The 20,580-nt window shown below is 41.0% G+C and overlaps 1 protein-coding gene across 1 annotated transcript in view; it reads right to left on the bottom strand.

The window, feature by feature from the left end:
* LRMP (lymphoid restricted membrane protein) overlaps nucleotides 1-19,389 on the bottom strand; it is a 37,116-nt gene extending 17,727 nt beyond the window's left edge. The window contains exons 1-18 of the mRNA XM_027660678.1: nucleotides 18,742-19,389; nucleotides 17,989-18,058; nucleotides 16,909-17,089; nucleotides 16,635-16,711; nucleotides 16,476-16,554; nucleotides 15,362-15,520; nucleotides 14,085-14,202; nucleotides 13,260-13,310; nucleotides 12,152-12,229; nucleotides 11,567-11,623; nucleotides 9,671-9,730; nucleotides 9,498-9,562; nucleotides 9,313-9,412; nucleotides 7,661-7,804; nucleotides 7,317-7,418; nucleotides 4,361-4,524; nucleotides 2,081-2,195; nucleotides 1,464-1,626 (exon numbers count right to left, since the gene is read on the bottom strand). Of these exons, the coding sequence (XP_027516479.1) occupies nucleotides 1,464-1,626; nucleotides 2,081-2,195; nucleotides 4,361-4,524; nucleotides 7,317-7,418; nucleotides 7,661-7,804; nucleotides 9,313-9,412; nucleotides 9,498-9,562; nucleotides 9,671-9,730; nucleotides 11,567-11,623; nucleotides 12,152-12,229; nucleotides 13,260-13,310; nucleotides 14,085-14,202; nucleotides 15,362-15,520; nucleotides 16,476-16,554; nucleotides 16,635-16,711; nucleotides 16,909-17,089; nucleotides 17,989-18,058; nucleotides 18,742-19,389 (2,431 nt within the window). The remainder of the gene's footprint in view (nucleotides 1-1,463; nucleotides 1,627-2,080; nucleotides 2,196-4,360; nucleotides 4,525-7,316; nucleotides 7,419-7,660; nucleotides 7,805-9,312; nucleotides 9,413-9,497; nucleotides 9,563-9,670; nucleotides 9,731-11,566; nucleotides 11,624-12,151; nucleotides 12,230-13,259; nucleotides 13,311-14,084; nucleotides 14,203-15,361; nucleotides 15,521-16,475; nucleotides 16,555-16,634; nucleotides 16,712-16,908; nucleotides 17,090-17,988; nucleotides 18,059-18,741) is intronic.
* Between the last annotated feature and the right edge of the window lie 1,191 nt (nucleotides 19,390-20,580).

Here is a 20,580-nt window from a genome sequence, read left to right as displayed (position 1 = left end):
CACAGGTGGGAGGAAGTAGGGGAATGGAGTGGGTAGATGGGGAGAAAACCACAGCCCAGCCCTTCAGTCAGAAGAGGAACAAGACCTGTGTGGCTTTCTGCCAATATAAAGCATTTTTATTCTTCCCTCAGTGCCAGCCTTGTTTGTCAACCCTGTTCTTCGTAACACTTTGCAACTTCTCTACACATCTGCCACTTTATTCTATTAAATCTACAGGTTTAATGTATTAAAGCTAGAGAAAGCTTGCAGAGATCTCTAACTGGAGCAATTTAAAGCCAAAATCTCAGCCATTTTCAGGGTGGTGGGAATTTTTAAGTGTGGTTGTTTGTTTGTTGGGGTTTTTTTGGGTTTTTTTGGTTTTTTTTAGAGTCACAGTGGCACCAGTCCACTTGTCTGGGGTTGTATCTCTCTTCACTTACTCTAGCTCACTCTGCAGAAGAGCTTTGTCTATTCAGAGTAGGAAAATGACACACTATTTCCATTGTTATGCCTCTTGTTAAGGAAAAAAAAAAAATCAACTCCACAGTTTGAAGGAAGCAGTGAGCATGAAAGGAACATGAGCACACACACGTGAACAGTGCCAAAATTACTGATCACAAGTGGGTGAGCGCAGTCTGGAGCTGTTCCTGTCATATCAGTGCATAACAGTTGTGCCTCAGAGCTAAGCAAAAGGGTAGTTTTTCCCTACAAAAAAATGTAATGTTTCCTACAAGACAAACTGTGGTTTCACATGGAGTTGTTTACAATGCACATATGTACGCTCAGCATCAGTAACATTGCCTTGGGAAATTCATGCCTGAGGCCAAACGTTCACTGGGATAAATCAGTCAGATTCCTTTTCTATAAGCAATTTGGGAAGAAGCAGCCACTGCATTATTTAGTCACCCAAGTTTTTGAGGTTAGGGAGTAAGAGGCAGTATGAAGTTTCCATGACTCTGTGGCAGAAGTTGCATGTGTACAACACAGTGGCACAATTGCTTTCCACTGAAGAGAGCAGTCTAATATCAGAGCAGTTATTCAAAAACACAGCAATACAAGCAGCAAGCAGAATGAAAAAAAAAAAAAAAAGAAAATCGAGTCTGTTTGGTCCAGGAAGCTTAAGAAAGAGGGATGACTTTGTTAGGAATAAGGTGGACTGTTCAGGTTTGGGAACAGCATCTCTGGTAAAGGAGCATCCATGGAGTTACTAATCCTTCCTCCTCAGACAGGAAATTTTGTCAGGAGGTTCTGAAGCTTTGATCGAGCCCAACACCCACTCCTTGGGATCCCACCTGCTTTTCAGTCCAGGTGCCACAGTGGCAGATCTCTTAGAGGAAAAGTAGAAAGAAAGGAGAAAGAAAAAAAAAGGCTCCACAGAGCATTTTACCTGCAGATCAGTCCTACCCGCCCTTGCTATAACTAAACCATAAACTATCTGCCCATGCAAGAGTGAATATGCTGGCATACTGCCAGTAGTTACTCACTTCTCTGGTGTTCCACCTTTTCCTGAAGCAACTGGCAAGTGCTTGTTAAAGCTGCACTCACATCCCTGAGCCTTTGCTGCTCAGAAATGGCTTCCTCCAACTTGCTCTTCAAGGATGCTGCTTCCTCACGAGCGGAGTGAAATGCTTCAACTTGATCCTCTGCCTAAACACAAAAAATATTTAGGGAAAAAAAGAAAGGAATTAAAAAAAAAATAAATTAAAAAAAAAAAAAGGCTGCCTGGCTAAGACAAGGAGCCTGTATAGTTCATGTAAATGAAACCAAACTGCATCTGTTCTTTCTCAGGAAGTGATAAAGCTCCCTCTGAACTTCTGCATTTTTACGTTGGGGTGGACTGTGTATGGAAGCTATTTTTGGGCTTTTTTTCTCTTTTCTCTTTTTTTTTTTTTAAGCCACCACAAATATGCAATGCTGCCTCTTTCATCAGCAAACTGTTGTCACCACCCCCTCAAATTTTACTTCCTCTGCTGGTTCCACTTTTGCAGCGAGGCACACCATCCCGAACACACGATTTCCTTTCCCAAGGGCAGCCGCACGTCGTGCGTGGCCTTTGGCATCTGCCTCTTTCCTGCTCAGAAGGAACTGGACTGTCCCTTACCTGTCTGCTGGCATCCTTGAGCTGCTTCAGAGCTTCCTGAAGCTCTAAACCAAGGGCTTCTGCCTGGCCAGCAGTTTCTTCTTGTAGCTGTTTGACAGTTTCTAGCTCATGTTGCCTGCGGGGTGAGAGCAAAAACCACAACCCATTACTGACATTTTGGGGAGGTCATGCCCAGGAGATGACACAGCCTGGCTGTTGAGACATGCATTGAGAACCACAGCCAGCTGTGACATCCTCCAGATACTGCCCAGTACCAGGGACTCAGTCCTTGCTGAACACAATTCACAGGATGTGCTGAGTTGGAAGGGACCCACAAGGATCATCCAGTCCACTCCTCAGTCCTGCACAGGACTATCCCCCAGAGTCACACCCTGTGCCCCAGAGGATCATCCAAACCCTCCTGGAGCTCTGGCAGCCTTGGGGCTGTGCCCACTGCCCTGGGGAGCCTGGTCAGTGCCCAACCAGCCTCTGGGGGAAGAACCTTTCCCTGAGATCCAACCTGACCCTCCCCTGACACAGCTCCAGCCATTCCCTGGGTGCTGTCCCTGGTCCCCCCAGAGCAGAGCTCAGTCCCTGCCCCTCCTCTGCCCCTCACAAGGAAGTTGTAACTGCAGTGAGGTCTCCCCTCAGCCTCCTCTTCTCCAGCTGAACACACCAGTTCAACCCAGGCTGACAGAGTTTTTCTATAGCAGGAAGGGGATGGAGGTTTTTCCCTGGTTTTTCTCCAGCTGAACCAGTCCCAGACAGCTGGGTACCATAATGGAAGCTCATGAAACAGCAAAAGGACTCAAACAGCAAGAGATTAGAGAGGTAAACTTTTGCAATTCAATCAAAACAATGTGTTTTCTCATGCTTTGGGAGAAAAAAGGATTGGATATAAGTTAGATACCCTGGAGTTACTAATGTAGATACAGATCTTCATCAGACTCATTTCCTAGTGTTTGAGAGGGCATTTCTCTTGATAGCAGACAAATGCCATCAGAACCACTGCTTAAGCCAATGGCTTTCAAAGAAACATTTATTTTTGATCACTGCAGAAACACTTTGCCCATTTCTTCTCTAACTCACCTTCACTTTTCTTCCTGTTGCTACCCCCACAAAAATTTTGAATACAGAGAAGCACAGCTTTAAGAAACCAAGGCACCAGTATTTTTATCAGCTCCTTTCCAAGTGAAGGGAGAGCATGTGGGAGGCCCACATTGACAATGTTCAGTGGAAGGTAAGTCAGGCAAGAGTGTGGCACAATTGCTTCACATCAGCTCTTAGGGCTGCCAAAAAAACCCCACCCCAAACCCAGGTAAAGGCATGCAGGCAAAAATTTACATTTAACATAGGACAGAAGAAGCTGACACTATGAACCAGCCTGGCTTCCAGAGACAACAAAATTCAGATCAGTTTTTCCTGGCAGAAACCAGACTATCTATTTTCCAGAATGACTGAGGAAAGGAGAGAGCAGACAGAGGTTTGCACCTGCTGTCATTTGCTGCTCAAACTGGCAGAGTAGGTTTAGATTGGATATTGGGAAGAAACTCTGCTGAGGGTGGTGAAGCCCTGGCACAGGTTGCCCAGAGAAGCTGTGGCTGCCCCATCCTGAAAGTGTCCAACGCCAGGTTGGACATGGCTTGGAGCTCCCTGGTCTAGTGGAAGGTGTCCCTGCCCATAGCAGGATGAGCTTTAAGGTCCCTTCCAACCCAAGCCATGCTGTGATTCTCTTTGTAACATCAAAAGTCATAGCAGGAACCACGTGTCAATAAACTTAAAGTTTCATTTTTATGTTTAATGACATAAGCAACCAAAGCTTTGGGAAACTGAAACATCACATTGCCTGGGTCCAGCAATTGTACCCCAAAGCAATAATACCTGCAGGGTATATATCTTACAGATCTTCTGCTTCACACAAATGCAGCAGTTTATTTAATGGTTGCACCTGCTAGATAGGCAGGGCCCTCTTGCTTTAACTCCTCAGTCTGTGGTCTCCCTGGTGTTTTCAAAGACATCTCCCAAGACCATGTGTCAGTTCATACATAAACCTTAACTCCCACATAGTGTAAATGTTGTGCTAAAACCAAATCCACTCTGCAAAACAAGTTAATTTCCTCTGTGGAAAAAAAAAAAGTCTTGAAAATTCAGTAAACTTATTTCACAAGACAAAAAAAAAAAACCAAACAAGTCAAAACAAAAAACCCAAACAAACAAAACAGAAACGAACCACCTCAAAACAAAATAAGAATCAGCTCCAAAGCTCCCCCCAGAAAAGACACACAGGCTTTGAAGGGTTACCTAGCAGAGAGCTCTTTTCTTAGGTGGAGTTTTTCTGTCCTAGTTCTTCTCAGGTTTCCTGCCATTCGAACAAAATCCTTGTCTAAAGTCTCCTTGCATTTTTCCAAGAGCTGGAGTTTCTGGATCCAAACGTGTTTTTTTTCTCTTAGTTCTTGCTTGAGAACCTGTGGGATTTTGAGACCGAGTTGCCATGTGGTAGGAGGAGGAAGAGAGACAGAGTCAACCAGAGCCTCAATTTACATGATGAAAATTGATTTCCCTGCTCCACCACTCAGTATCCTCACCTACATCCAACACTATTCAGCAGCAAAGAAAAAATTCTACCACAAGTGGCCCAGATACAGCAACAAACCTGCCATATTTCATAAGAGGAAGTTTTAATAACAACTATCGTGCAGGAAGCCCCAAAAGTGATAATTTAGACTTCTCTGATCCTTTCCTCAAAGTACAACTAAGTCCACTGCTACCAATTTTGGCTTGTTATTACAGCAAAACAAATAAGATACCCCAACAAATCCCCGTTTCAGTTTGTCATATGTGCCTAGCAGATGATCTGCCCAAGGGATGACCCCTGTGACAAAGGCTTTCAGTTTTACCTCTGGTTTGTAGGAAGAAAAGGGGAAAAGGGGAAAAATCAAGTTCTAGGTAGCATTGCACCCTCTATTTCTCTGAACAGTGACTTGCAGCATAAAGTAGTGAGAGAGCACTGGATTCTTCTTCCTCTGACATGAAACAGTGTCCTCAGCTTTTACAGAATGCCCAGTGAGAGTCAAACAGAGGTCAGGAAAGAATGAGGTTTATATTTCTGGGCTTTCACATCAATTCTAAGGGGAAAACATCAATCCTATAAGCACGGGCCACCTTATCTACTTGCAGTTTAGAGTCAGGTGTTGTTCGTGAGCTTCATACAAAAAAACCCCACAGCACATCAAGTATGCTAGAAAAAAAACAACAAAAACAAACCAGCCTGAGCAGTTTTTGCCGATAAGTTTTCTGGGATGACATGGGATGTGAACGATGTGCAAGTGCCCACATCCTGAAGATCAGTTTCTCAGCCAAGGCAGGCAGCACTTACTCTTAGAAATGACGTGGTTTTGACACAGAAGGCTTATCAGGGCACATGATAAGTAGGAGAAGGGTGAAGAAGATTTTGCTGTCACTATCTATATATACACTTAAATACATGTATATATGCACAAAAGCAGAAGCACACTTAAAATCTACTTTATGTATAATAACCTTTAAAATATACTTGAAAACACTAAACCCCAGCAAAACGTGTCCATAATATATTTCACAGGGAATGGTGGGGAAGTGTTTAGGCTTCAAGTGATGGTCCATGGTCCAAGTTTTAATTCATTTGTCAACAAAAGCTTTCTCTAAGGCTGGAAGAAGCTACTGTGAACGTCTGTCTTTTTTGGGTCTACCTTTGTTCAGCTCTATACACCAAATTTCCCACATATTTGGCTTATTCTAGCTGGAGGAAGACAATATGTTTGACATGGAGTCACTTCCCATTCCCATGGGACCCTGAAGGACTGGGCCTTTTAATTTTAAAGCATCTTGTTCCTCCTTAATCCTCTGCTAGCTTATTTTCCAAATGCATTGCTCTCTAAGAGCCAGAATAGGATTTATTTGCCATGATCAACTCCAACCCCCACACCTAAAGTTTTTAGCTTCACATGTTTAACAGGAATACGATCCCAATGTAATTTTAAAAAGCATTTTCCAGCTCTGATAGCTTCGAAGGAGAAAGTTTTTAGTCAAGATTGAAAAGCTACAGCAATTCATGAGCCAGCAGCTTCCTAGAGTCTACCTAAAGTCTCATCAGAGTGAAGAGACCTGGATGAGTGCTTGTGCTTCCTCTAAGAGAAAATTTTCAGGATTTACTTAAAAAAGAAAGAAAAATTAAAAAAAAAAAACCTGGCTCCAGGACTGGATGGCTCCCAGCAATTCCTCCAGCCTACCCAGAAAGGTGAAGAGGGCCAGCTACAACACTCTGCAGCGCTGAGGGAAAGGAGGGTGGTTTTCTGCTTAAAGAACTAACTTCAAGCAGCACATACCATGGTGCTACCTGCTGTTACCCAAGTGAGATGAATTGAGGGGTTTTGCTTCTATTAAGGAGCTGAAAGAAAGCATTAATACACAGAGTTCTCTGTAGCAGTGTTCCTCACAACAGATTAGAATGAAGCATAGGGTTGGAGAAAAAGCTACATCCAATAAAATAAAAATTTCAGAAGCTGTGCTGTCACAGGGGAGGGGAGGAGGGAACAAGAGCAACAGAGTTTAGTTGAATCCAAAGGCACCTGTTACCACATGGGGAAGATATTTTTGCCAGTTAGCTTGAGCAAAAGTCTTGCAAGTCTCACAAGAGGTATGAGGGGTAGGAGAAACACATTATGCAAGATTAAGTTGTAAAACATGGTTTTGTTGAAACTTTTCCTGTGGAGTATGTCCAGCAAAAGCAGAACTCTTCACCTTTCAAACAAAGTAAACCCTCTGAGGGTTTTGGGTTGGAAATCTGGTTATAAATGCTACATCCCTCCTCTTCTTGTACCATCCAGAACCACAGTCAAGTTCAGAGCGCAGGGGAAAATGGATTTGAGGCACAGAGAAACATGCATTGGGCAGAAAAGATCTCACATGGCCATCTGACCTCATTTTCCTCTCCAAACTGACTGGCTTCACCTGCCCTTTCCCTCAAGCATAGTTTTAACAAAGGGAGCTCTTGCACAAGATAAGTCAGGAAGAACACGGTGTGTAAGTGAAGAGCAATCACCCCTTTCCTCCTCAAAACCAAAGGTAACAGATGCTCTTTCTCTCCATAGAGTCAACTCCAACCAGGCTAAGATGTCAAGTAATTAATATAGAGAATATGCAGCAATAAGATACCCACCTTCAGTTTTTGCACAGCCCCACTAATTCACTAAATATCTTCAGAGAAACAGTTACTTACCACAAGTTTTCTTTCCCAGGCTTGTTGCATGTCCCCATCAGGATCCTCGACCCACTGCAATGAAGCCATGACAAGCTCCTCCACTTCAGAGGCTTCCTCTTGCTAAAAAAGAAAATCAAACCTGAAACAACAACAACCACCACTCTAAACTAAACTCCCCAAATCCTGGCATTTTAAAGCTGCCCAGACTTACCCATCTTACAAGTTCCAGTGTTAGAGTAGATACCAACTATACCCCCTTCCACACCCTCGAAGCAACTATTCTTATTTTCTGAAAAGGTGCAAACGCAATCTGATTATCAATGCTTGGAGAACTCCTAATTAAAAGGCTGAGAGAAGAACACATCTTTATTCATATAAGCTCTGCCACTGACCAGGTTTTGCATGAGAGTCTTAAATTTTTCTCCTCCGTATTCAGGCCCCTGAAGTAAAAGCAGCACTTCACGGTCCAGCGTTTCATCCAAGGTCGTCCATTCAGTCTTGATAATCTTGGAAGAGATGGAAGAGCCAGCTAGTTCATTTTGACATCTCCTTGTTGCAAACCAGCATCAGTGACATTTAGACTTTCCTGAAGTATTTCCTGCACCGTATTTACCAGAAGGTCAGAGCTACCAAAACTTGAAGCTTGTAAAAGCTTTTCAAAACAATCGAGTCATGGGGAATTTAAAAAAAAAAAAAAAATTAAAAAAGTCAGCCAGCCAAGCTGCTGAGTGACCCAGTGTAAATATTCATGTCAGGGTAGGCAAGAGAAAGTCAATAATTAGTTATCTTTATTCAGAGGAGGCTCTACCAAGTGATGAATAAGCAGAGCCCTTGCTTTATAGGTGGAATTGTGTCTCATCACAGCACTAGAGAGGCAAACACTGACTCACTGTGGCCCTAGAGAGCTGCAATATGGGACAACACCTTAACTTTTGAAGCAGTGCTGCCTAACCAAGCACAATTCTCCTTCCTGGGCCTGTAGTTTTAGTCCATTATTCGATTTTTTTGTTGCTGTTGTTTGCAAACTCACCCTGTACAAAAATAAGCAGCTGCATGGTGAAGTCTTACAAGAAAAATTACTCAAGAGCATATATTTGCTATCAACTGACAACAATCTCTTTAATAAGTATTAAGCTAGCTTTGAAATTTTTGATTTAATAACTAGTGCACTGTACAAGTAGTTATAACTAGTCATACTGTAGTAGGTAATTCTGATTAAAGTCCTTTAGTCCAATCATTACTGTCAATTTCAATAAATAATTGATTCATTTAAATATATTTGGCTTGCCATCCTTAATCCCATGGAGCAGAGTTGTATAAAGGCTCAATTACACTCATATAAACTTTTGGACATAAAGTGTTGGCCAAGTCTGGGAGCAGAATTGGATCCACCTGCACCTGGACCCAACCTCCTCTTTGAGCAAGGGAGTCCTTTCTGCACCTCATGACTCAGCAGGAGGGTGTCCCTGGTAAACCTTGTCCAAAGCTTCCATTCTGCCATCCACAATAAGGTACCTGGGATTTGGTTTTTTCCAGTAGTTCTCCACTGGAGCACTGGAAAGCCATGAGAACAGTAAGTTAAAGACCAAATTTCCAGGGTTTTGTCAAGTGTACCTGATCAAAAACAGAGCTCCCAAAAGTCACTAAACCACCTTCTGGGTACCCTGCAACTTCAAACCAACTGGCTCAACTGCAATACTGATATTAAATATATCTAAATATATTCAAATACGTTTTTCTTCTCCTATCAGCCTGTTCTTCTGCCAGCTAAGTGCATGAACTTAGCCCTTCCAGATTTACTTTCTTAGATCTACAAGTGTTTTGTTTGCTTTCCTTTGGACTTTCTCCAGCGCTCTCAGGACAATATTGTAACCTTCACATTCTCTACCTGCATGCTGGGATTAATGGCTTCAAATTCCAAGGTTATCTAAATCATCCACAGGGCATGAGCTTTATTCTGCCTCTGCTGATGCAAGGCAACTGGGAAGGGATTCATTAAAGCCTGAATTCATACCTCTGAAGACTGGGCAAGTTCCAGCTCACAGTGCAGCGAATTCATCCCTTCAGGAATACTACTGTTGTATTTGCACAGCAAGGGGAAACACAACCCATTTCTAAAGGAAGAAGGAAAAAACTACATATCAGTCCTTCCTGACTTTTGACAAACTGCATTTCCTGGGGCTTGTTCAAAATACTCACGAGATCAGCTCTTGCTGCATGTGTTGCATGTTCTCCAGTAGCTTATTTTTTTCTGCCCTCAGTGTCTAAAACACACATGGGATTTGGTTAGAGGGTCAGTTTGCCAGGCAGAATAAACACAGGATATCCAAGCTTTCCCCTCACACAGGCAAAAACTAAACCCAGTCCCATACCTCTATTATTGAGGAACACTCCACAATGGTTAACTTCAGTTCCTGGATGTCCTGCTCCTTCTGCAGAGATCGGGGAGAAAAGAACCAAAATAAAAACTACTATATGCAATTCTACATCCCAGCAGTAATCCTTATGACTTAGGTTTGAGTAGCAACCTAATTATATAACACAAAAATAGTTGCACATTTAGGAAAATATAGTCATATTAACAGAATACCTGGCACATTAACTAACAGAAAGCACTCAGATGACCTTTTCTACCTAACTTCTGAAATTAAGGAGGCAAACACTCTTTCCAGCTGCTGAACTTTAATTTATTCCTCACCTGGTTTCAGCACCAGCAGATTAAACTAGACAGAAGTACCTTAGTTTTAGCTGAAATCAAGGACTATATTATACCTGGTACAAGTTTAAATCCCAGCTGACCTTTAAAACAAGTTGTAATGTTCTGAGTTAACTCTCATTATTTTTCACAATGAGTGTAGCACTCTGTAGATTAAACATCACGTTATAGAATCAGGTCTTCAGTCTTGGCAGAGAAAAGTGATAAAAGTGCTAAAGAGTTATTAAAATTAAAAAAAAAAAGAAAGGAAAAGTGGTTTTTTTATCTTCACATCCTTTCTACAGGCCTGGAAGAGAAAGGTTGCCACAATAATTTTTAATGACCATCAATCCTGTCCAATCTACCCTCAGACAGAGGGCCATGAGAAGGATTTTTTTTTTTAGCTTACAGGTAAACCCTTATCCCACAGATCATAATGATTACAAGCAAAGTCAGTTTTCCACGCCAGTTTCTTCAAAATTATACAAAACAGTCATATTTATCAACATGCAGTCTGGCAGTCTACTTTGAAAATTCCCATTTAGTCAATAGACTAAGAGGGACTTGCTAAAATAAAATGATACTACAGAGCTCACAAAAGCTCTGGATTGTTCAAGGAGGAGAAAGACAAAGCTACTTTTTAAAAAAGAATTTAATAAATTTGTGCCCTCAAGCTACTTCGGAGGAAGGGAATAAATAATCAACAAATCAAAATTATTAAAACACTCAGCTACAACATTATCAGCTGCACCACTTTTTTACTATTTGAATTCAACTGCACTCACTTTTGCAGATAGGGAGTTAAATATTTTATCAGATGATTTAAAACATGTTCTGCTAAATAGAAACTGCCTTGACCTGGAAGGCAATTTGCATAATTCATTAATCCAGAGAATACCAACACTTTTATGTAGTCTTACATCTTTTTTTTTCCAATGCAAAATACAAATTTAAAGACCTCAGAAATGCTCACTCTTCAGCAAAGCCTAGATAGTTACACCTTAGTAATGAAAGGACAAATTTGCTTTTATACTGGGTTCCAAATCACTATTTCTAGTTTGACACAAAAATTCAGTTTCGGTAAGAGATATGAAGGAAAGAATCTTCTGCAGGTACATTCTTTTAGCAACTGTTGAAGGAAGCAGTCTTTAGAAGTTTCTGTACATTTTTTTCCGAAGTTTGCAAGGTTGTTTAAATAGGTTGTGATTATTTTTTTTGCTCTTTTCTTTTTTTTTCTTTTTTTTTTTTTTTCAATAAAAGCAAAATGCTGAAACCTTTAATTATGCTGGCTCATAACCAGGTCCTAAAGCAGAGCTCGCCTACTTTGAAGCCATTTATAGGATCAGGTTCTGCAGTGTGAGAAGAGTAGAAATAAAAGTGCCACAGTGAGTACTATTGCCTTGCCTTTTTACACATCATCCCATGGTCAGCACAGAACAGCAACCTGGCCTAGTGGAATGTTCCCTGCCCACGGCAGGGGGTTGGAATGAGATGATCTTCCAGGTCCTTCCAACTCAAACCATTCTAGGATCCTGTGATTTTCCGTCAAGACAGCAAAGTAAAAGCTACAAACCTGGATCAAGTTTGCCTCTTTATTCACCACAGTGGTCTCACAGAGATTTACTTGGATCTAAAGAACGAAAAGATCAGAAGTAATTCCAGTCATCAGCATGGATTACAATACAACTATCTTCCTATTTCCTTCCTGGAAGGGAAAAAGAGTATCAACCTTCCTAGCTTAGAAACATTAAATTATTCTTGGAATACTTTATGTGGTGTTTCTGAAAGTACAAATCTCATACCCAGTGAAGAGTGAAAGTGTTCTCAGCTTTCACAGCCACCTTTGTTTCCTCTCATCTCTCCTGATCAAGACTTCCAGCAATATCACCCAAAGTATGACTAATAAATTGTCTCAAATAGTGGGGGAAAGGTTTCCTAAAAGTTTAACTTGGAGGAACAAATTAAACAGTTTCTGGCCTCCAGACAGCAACTTTCTCAGTCAAAGCTGTCGCACTGCCCAAACTATGATTGCACTGCAGTCCCTCAATATAGACAGCTTCAGGGCTGTCTGCCTTCCAGAAGTAGAAATATCCCCCTCAACCAGACCCAAGTAAACTATTTCATGTCTTTTTATTCCTCCTAGAGCTGAAATGCTTACTTGAAGTTCTGCTGCATTTTTAGACAGCTCCAGAATCTTCTTTTGTAGTCCGTCAGTGTCCATGCTACTCCTAATATTCTAAGCAAGATGCAGAGTGTTTAGGCACAGCTGAATGGATTGACAGCTTCTCCTTGAAGAATCCAGGCAAAAAAATGACATCTCCACCCCCAAGCTGCTGCCTACTCTCAGACACCACCAGCATTTATGCACATACATTGTATGTGCTTGCCCCACCAAAAATGCCCCTGATCCCTTCTCCCCCTATTTCTCCAGAGCACAGGCAAAAGAGAAAATCCCAAAATGTTATTTATAAGCATTAGCAGGCCTAGAAAAACTAAAGAAAAGCTTTCAGGCCTGCAGCAATTATTTTTGGAAAGACGCTGTTTAACAGCTATTTGAACTTAGGAGCTTTTCAGAAAGATTAATCTGGAGGTGCTTTTCATTACTATGCAGTATTTAACCTCTTTGTCTCATGTTGAATAGTCTGAAATACAGGCTGTAAGCAGGTGTTAAAACAGTTTAAACTGGTTTATAAAATATTTGCTTTAATGAAGTAAATAAAGTAAGAATGAACAGCTGTCCTCTGAAAAACAGACAAAATCCAAGCTTAAAGATGCAGCTCCATTAGCAGCATATTCCCTACAAGCCTCCTGTAGGTCCTTGGCCAGTGTCAATGGATCCATCTGTGAATGGAGACCCCCAGCCACTGCATATTTTCGGTGTTACAGCTCCATACAGGGTTTAAAGGAGGGAAACAGAAGTGAATATGAAATTAAAAGATTTTTGATAGAGATTGTTTCAATGTATTTAGCTGCATTAACTAGAAATATGTGGAATTGCCTATAAAGCTTTGAAAAAAAAGGGAAGGGGGTAAAGCTGCTTCTCCTTGCTCCCATGTTTCTCTAACCTTATATCCTTACTTACCCACAAAATGGAAAATCTGAAGCACAGTGCAACTTCAAGATATAAAGTTTTATGACAAGTCATCCTTGTAAAACGTTGGATACTTTGATAACCTACTTAGCATGTTAAGCTTTAAACATTTTATTTCTTAATGGTAAACTTTTAGCCAGGCAAGACCATGTAAAACCATGATTTATTTTTTTACCTCTTCCTGGAGACAAGTAACTTTGATGTTGAGAGACTGATTCTCTTTCTCCTGATCAGGTTTATTAAAAACAAACAAACAAACCAAAACAACAACAAAAAAACCAAACAAAAAAACAAAAAAACCCCAAGACAATAATAGAAAAAGAGAAAAACAAGAGTTGTGTCAAGTTCAACAGTCAAAGCCAAACTAAGACAAAAAGCAGCTGACCACAAACACATCCAGAGCCCAAGATAAAGCTGTGCTGTTTCACCCCTTTGTACAACTACTAAATTCCAGTAATATTTTTCTCTCCCACTCCACCCCTTTCTCACAAGGTAAATTATGCATGAAATATCAAATTAAAGCAAAACAAAACATATATACACACTGCAGCAGGATAACCTCAAAAATCCTCATGTTCCTGCTTGGCATGGAACACTTGTCATATCTCCCAGTCTCTATGGCCATTGACAATAATCTAGGGGTGCTTTGGAAAATTCCTCCTTTTTTTTGGACACTTGAACTGAGTCTGCTGTCCCTGCTGGTTCACCAACTTCAAAACAGAAGTTGTTTAGTGATGGCAGCAAAAGAGCTGCTGCCTTTAAGCATAATTATATGTAAGATAGGCCCTTTTTATAATTTTCTTCATTGTAACTGAAAATAGTGTAAAGAAATTTCCATAAATGCTAATAAATCACATTTCAAACACCCTTAGAAGGCCTCCGTACCCACTGGCACAGAGAAAAGCCATCATGCTGATTTTAACAGCCTGAGGGGACATGTCACTGTCACAGCAAGGTGTGAGGTGCTGGACAAGGTAAGCCAAGAATTAAGAGCACCTACAAGTTGTTTGTTGTGCCAGAGAGCCTGCTCTCTCTTCTCTTCTGACAGGTTCAGATTGTTCCTTACTTCTTCCAGTTCTTCTTCCAGTGATTTGGCTTTCAACACATAGTGTTGGATGCTGCACAGGGGGAGGTAAATCCAGAGAAATTCAGCCAGTTAATGTTGGTCATTAGATAGGCTTGAAATACAGTATTTTTGGAAGATACCAGCAACTTTTTTTTGGCACAGACACAACAGTTGAGCAACTACCAAGTTTAAGCCTTTTTGTCCAGCAAGTTCATGGGTTCACTCACAGTTTATCACCTCCTTCTGCATCCCAGTAAGGGATGAAACCCAAGGCAAATACAGCATCCAAGACAGGTGGATGTAGACAAAGGCATGCTAGCAATTTATCTTGTTACAGTTAAATATATCGTGCTACCTGAGCACATAAACTCATCCTTATGATGAGTTATTAATACTACAAGTATTATTACTTCATAGTTAGCAGCTGCAAGAACCATTTCAGCCAACTTTTCCAGGATAAGCTCCACAACATTTTTTTATCCTGATCTGATACCCCAAAACCGTGTGTATTTATACAACCCTTTTCCAGGCTGGCTGTATCACACAGAGCATCCCAGAGCAGGTGGTCCAGCATAAAGGCACATGTCCCATGCCAACAACCCTGCAGGATTCTTACCTTAATCTCCCTAGAAAATACTGGGCATGGTTTGGCAGCTGACCAAACTATCACATTTTAATTAATTAGATCAGAGGAGCGCTATGAAAAAGGCTTGTACTCATGGCACTGATATGTCCCCAGGCTACAGAAATACTAAACAAGGGAGACAACTCACCTCAGTTCCTCAAAGGAGTAGCAAAATACCTCTCACACACTCATTTTCCCTCTGCTTGGCAACGAGTATGTGATCTAGGATTGGAAGCCTTCCAGTGCTTAGCTGTTCTCTTGGTAATATTAAGTCTTTTTGTTGTTGTTTTGCCTGTTTTAGTTTGCTTTACCCCAAGATTTTGCCTGTGTGCAGTCTCACCCTGCAAGAGCTCTGAGATGAATGACTGATTTTATAACCATGAAAGGAGGTATATATAAGGAGGAACAGGGCAGAACAACCAGGCAAGAGGATTAAACCCCACAGATACTACAGAAAGTCAAGAAAACTGCTGTTATGAAGCACTGGGGAGGAGAAAAGCACTAAAGCAAGGACAGACCATTTGGAAGAACATAACCCTGCCCATGGCCATCACAGCTTAGCCCTGGTGCCCTCAGGGTCTCCCACCTTTTAAGTTGTTGATGTAAATGCTCATTATCTGCCAGCAGCTTGTTGTTGGTCTCATCTGCAGCTTCCAGTGAGAGCTTCAGCTTATTGTGGTCTTCCTGAAGCTTATGGATTTTGTACTGCAGGTCAGCAACACAGCTTATCAGGTCAGAGGTCTCCCTGTTCCAGCAACAAAGTCAGGAAAGATTGAGAAAGGTGATTTGATCCAATTTATGCTTTTTAAAAATCCTGATGCTCTGCTGCACTGATTAGAGGGGAGAGGAGAGCCCACAGAGGACTTGCAGTGCTGCACTGTCCAGTCATTTACTTTGCAGAGATGGCAGAATATCTTCATGTCAGTTCTCTGATTTTATAGACACCAAGAACTCTTTTGGTTTTAAGTACTTTTTTTATGCTGCCTGCAACTGAAATACGCCACCAGACAAGTGCCACATCTGGATATCTATTTTAGAGTGTCTTAAGCTTTTACTAATCACCTCTTAGGTCACTACTAATACTTTTGTATTAGCTCCACAGTTTCCTGGATCCTTTCTTTTCTCCTAAGCCATTCCCTACTTATACTTTCAACCAAAACTTGAATGAGGATCACCCTTTTGAGATCCTGAGAAATTACAGGGAAGCATCAGAAAGTAGATCTTGGATTTCAGACTATGCATAAACTTCAAATGAAACTTCTGGTACTTGTTAACAGGTGTAACTAGCAAAAAAACCCAACAAACTCCCTACCACAAGAAAAACAACCCCAAACAAAACCAAAGGACCAGATTTTAAGGACGTAATGTCTTCTTATCATTGTACATCTAAGAATTTGGTGGAGGGAAGGAATCAGTTTAAACAGGGAAATACATGGCAAATCCCTGCCCACAGGGAATTGAAAATGCAAATGGACAGAGAAGCACCAAGATATCAGTAGGAAAAACCACCAGTGTGTTTTCAAGTCTGAGTAGAAGCTGTGAGGAAGAAGGTGACAGCACCAAGAGCCACTGCAGACTGAGGTCAGCATTAGAAACTCTACCAGCATGGTGTTCAGGAACAGTGGTTCCAGGGATTTCTGTCGAGTAATTCAAAGCCAGGAGTACTACATTCTGAGAAAGAATTGCTTAAATGGACTTACATGTCTCCTCTAGACACATCACCTCCAAAGGCCTCCAGGCTTCCTGATGTAACATTCATCCGGACAGGTGTCTTTTTGGCTGAAAGAGCTGAGGATTTTGGTTATAGAGCAAGAAAGGGGAGTTTTGCCTGAACAGAAATAGAATAAAATAGTCTGCACCTTCAGGGATGATTTTAGGTGCTTGCAATTCCAGGTCTTCCATGCTTGCTGATGATTCTTCAGTGGCACTATCTTCCCTGCAACAAAGAAGTATCAAAATCAGCGTGACCTTGGATTCCTTACCAACTCTGTAACACCTATGAAATTTCAGCCAAATCCCATGTTATGGACACTGTGTTCCAATATCATCTTCTTTCTAGAAGCCACAGAGGAACTTTATACTCTCCTTTTTTCACAGGAGACTTGTGAGGTAGATTTATTAAAAAGCCATTACCATTTTCTCTTGCGATCTTCGATCCACTCTCCCATGACCGCATGATACGTTTCCAGGTCCATGGAGACATCCTTCTGGTCTGGGTCCAGCATGTTGCACAGCTCTTCAAGACCACTGTCTTCTGATCCCCGACTAGTTGTGTGCCTCAAATAATCGACTATCTTGGAAACTGCCACTTTTCCTAAAACAGAAACTGATGTCAAGTGCCAGATTCATTATAAAAACCTGTAAAAGGCCACGCTACCAAAGTGCACTGGATGCAAATGCCCTCAAGAGTTGTAGGTAAGAAATTGATCCCTGCAGTTGTACTGTGACCTGGAAAAAATGAGTTTAGAGCTTTTGGTTGGTTTTTTTTTTGGTTTTGTGTGTGTGTTTGTTTGGGTTTTTTTTCTTTCATTAGTGATGGGGGTTTGCTTGGTTTTTTTTCTAATACAGAAGTGTGAGAATCAAGTTTACCAGTTTTGTGGCCTTCAGTTTAAGAGGAGCAAGAGTTGACACATTTGCTGTGCTATTGCTTTCAGGTCTCTTATCAAGCCCTGTGATTGCCATTATATTATTCTGCCAGACTACTCCTTTCTCTATTTACTACTCAAGGCCAGGTTGGATGAGGCTCTGAGCAACCTGGTCTAGTGGAAGGTGTCCCTGCCCATGGCAGAGGGTTGGAACTGGATGATCTTTAAGGTCCCTTCCAACCCAAGCCATACTATATTCTATGATACTCCCACTTTTAGACATGTTCAGGTGCAACTGGGAGGAATTCTCTCTTGCTCTGAAGTTCCTGAAAGTTCTTCTTTTCTAGCAGGAAAAATGTTAAAAGAAAGAAACAGTCCTTTCCAATAAGGGTGTGTGCTAAGAGAATGTTGCTCCTCTACTTCCCCTGCACTAAAATCCTGCAAAGATCAGCAGGGAAGGAGTCAGGCACTGTGCATTTATGGATTTATTCTGCATCTGCCACTCATAAGCACCTCACTAAGGGAGTCTCAGCACAGCAGGGACTGGTGTGTTTCAGGGGCCACAACAGGATCTGAAACTTGAAAATCCGAGAGAACAAAACAGAGCAATGAAAAGCCCCTGGCAAACCTGTATGTTCTATGTCACATGCCCAGAAGATTGTGGTCAGTAAGTCTTCCTCAGAGATCAAGCTCACATCGTCGGCTTTGAACTCCAGTATCTGCCTCCCTCCTATGATAAAATCAGTCTGTTATTGTCCATTTTTACTTGTTTTCATGAACCACAGCTTCTAACTACAATATTACGTTTGTAACAGCAACATCACACATGAAATACCACTGCTTGAATGATAGCTTCTTAAATTTTGATATTTTTTTCAGATGATTAAAACAAAACCAGTCCCCTTCCCCCCTTCCCTCAATAAAAACAGAGTTTTTACTGACAAATAACACCAAGATCCTCTGTTTTGGGAACAGGTTTATGCATCTAGTTCTACACATGCATTTTCTTCCATCCCACTCCAGATATATTGTAGGTAAATCATTATAGTCAAATTCATTTATTAATAAAACAATTCCTACAGAAACAAATACACACAAACCCCCCAATCCAAGAGCAACACCCAAACTCACGCATCTTTTTATACTAAAGGCAGTCTACATTAGTAGCCAAATCTCTTAACAATGAAAATTAATTAGGATATTTGGAAAAAAGTTTGACTTGACTCATTACTTCCTCACTTTTTACATTCACATTAATATTTTTTAGAGAAAATTTAAGACTATATTCAGCTCTACTTGTGGTCTTATTAGATTTAAGTGACACTAAAATGTATTGTTACCAGTTTGAATAGTAAATAAATGTCATCTATGTAGGCTGAATGTTCAGATGCCTAGGATTTTGAATTGGGAGTTTTGGGGGGGGGGGGTTTCCAGGATTTTTACCTCTTTCACTCAAAGGAAATGCCTTTGGCACAGGAGATTGGGTCACAGCACTGTCTGGCTTTTTATCAGACTTGAAGAAATAGAAACTTGGAGTTGATGTGAGATAGGTCTGTTTACGACACACATCTTTAGATTCAGCCTTCCATAAAGCACACAGCCTGTTCTGAGTATTGGCCTCCCGGGATCCAAAACAGTATGGAGAACGGTTCTCCATGGGACATCCTGGCATCCAGGAGTTGCTGGAGCTCTCATTCCTTTTAATGACTGTAAAGGTGGCATCTTCAGCAGAGGAGTCAGAGACAGGCCCGAGACAAGGGGACGAGTTTGAATAGAAAACGCTGTCATTGCTGGGACTGATTGAAGTTGGGCTGGCACTGTCATGACTTCTGGAAGTCCTGCCTTTCAGTATTTCTTCCAGATTTTTTTTGACGTTGCACTGTGGATTGTCAAAGTTCCTGGACAGAAACTTTGGGATCTGCAAAGCAGGGTTAGAGACTTGGTCCATCATCTGGATGGACTTGATCTTCCTGCATATGCTGTCCACTGGGTTGTGGTACCGTTTCTTAGCCCCCGGTTCTGAAGACATTATCAATTCCCTTCTCTTGCAAAATATCTGGAAAAGAATAGAAACAAGAGAAAAGAGTCAGGATAATCAACATATACGTGTTCTTTGTGCCAGTTTATCCATTCAGCAGACAAACTGCAGCTTTCTTATCAAGTGGTTTGAAAATTCAGCTGTGACAGAAACCTTTGGTCACAATGTTTAGTCATCCAGAGAACTAGAAGTGGATGTGGATTTGGAAAACTTGGGAAATAGAGGCAGAAATACTTTCTGAAATCTCATTGCTTATTCTTAAATACTATAATTATGGGAGTAGAGAATGAAAATTTAAACTAAAGAACTCCCTGCAACTTAGTAGCTGACTCTTTGGATTAAAGGAAGCATCAAGCAATGTTACTCAGACCAATTTATCCCAAACTGAGTATTGGGGGGGCTGTGGGGAGGCAGGAAAAGTGAGACCAATAAGACTTTCACCCTTTCTGTGAAACTACAGAAATAAAAAAATCAAAACCCACTGTTTCTTCTACTAATTAGCCACATTGAGAGCTATCAATGCTACCCCACAGGGAATTACCCAAAAAGCATACCCTGTAGAGCCACTTCATCCTATTTGTATTTTTATTATCTATCCTCCCAGGCAACATTTAAAAAGGTATTTGCCATAAGTATGTGCGTGACCAAGGCATGGGAGGTGCATTTTTCAGGTGGCTGAAAGTTAAAACTGGGTGTTCATGAACTTGAGCTTTTAAAGACCTCCCAAGAAGAACATGAATGTTGTATCCTATGGATTACCACACACAAAATTGGAAAGATACAGGTTTATGATTTCTTGAATTAAAAATTTGGTACTAGAATGAGAAGTGTACATAGGGAAAAACATAACCATTTTCCCACAAAAAACAAACAAACAAAAAAAACCCCCAAAAAAAACCAGACTAACAATCAGATTTTCACTATTTCAGACACTTATAATTTCAGACATTTATAATTAATTAATATTTAATATTAATATAATATTTCAGACATTTATAATTTCATATTTGGTGTCAACAGTTGTTTAATGTTTATATCAATGAACACTGCAGGTAACGAACTTTGACTTCCATCTGCTCATCTTTAGATGTCCTCATCAATGTATGACCATGGTTTTTATATAAAGAGGTGCATTGCCATGTTTCAAGTGAGGTTTCCATGTCTGCCCTGGAGAATTACAAC

Source organism: Corapipo altera, unplaced genomic scaffold (genome assembly GCF_003945725.1).
Source record: "Corapipo altera isolate COAL_440 unplaced genomic scaffold, ASM394572v1 239, whole genome shotgun sequence".
In the NCBI taxonomy this organism is placed as follows: Eukaryota; Metazoa; Chordata; class Aves; order Passeriformes; family Pipridae; genus Corapipo; species Corapipo altera.
Note: the sequence above shows the minus strand (reverse complement) of the source record. Positions and strands in the feature narration are given on the sequence as shown.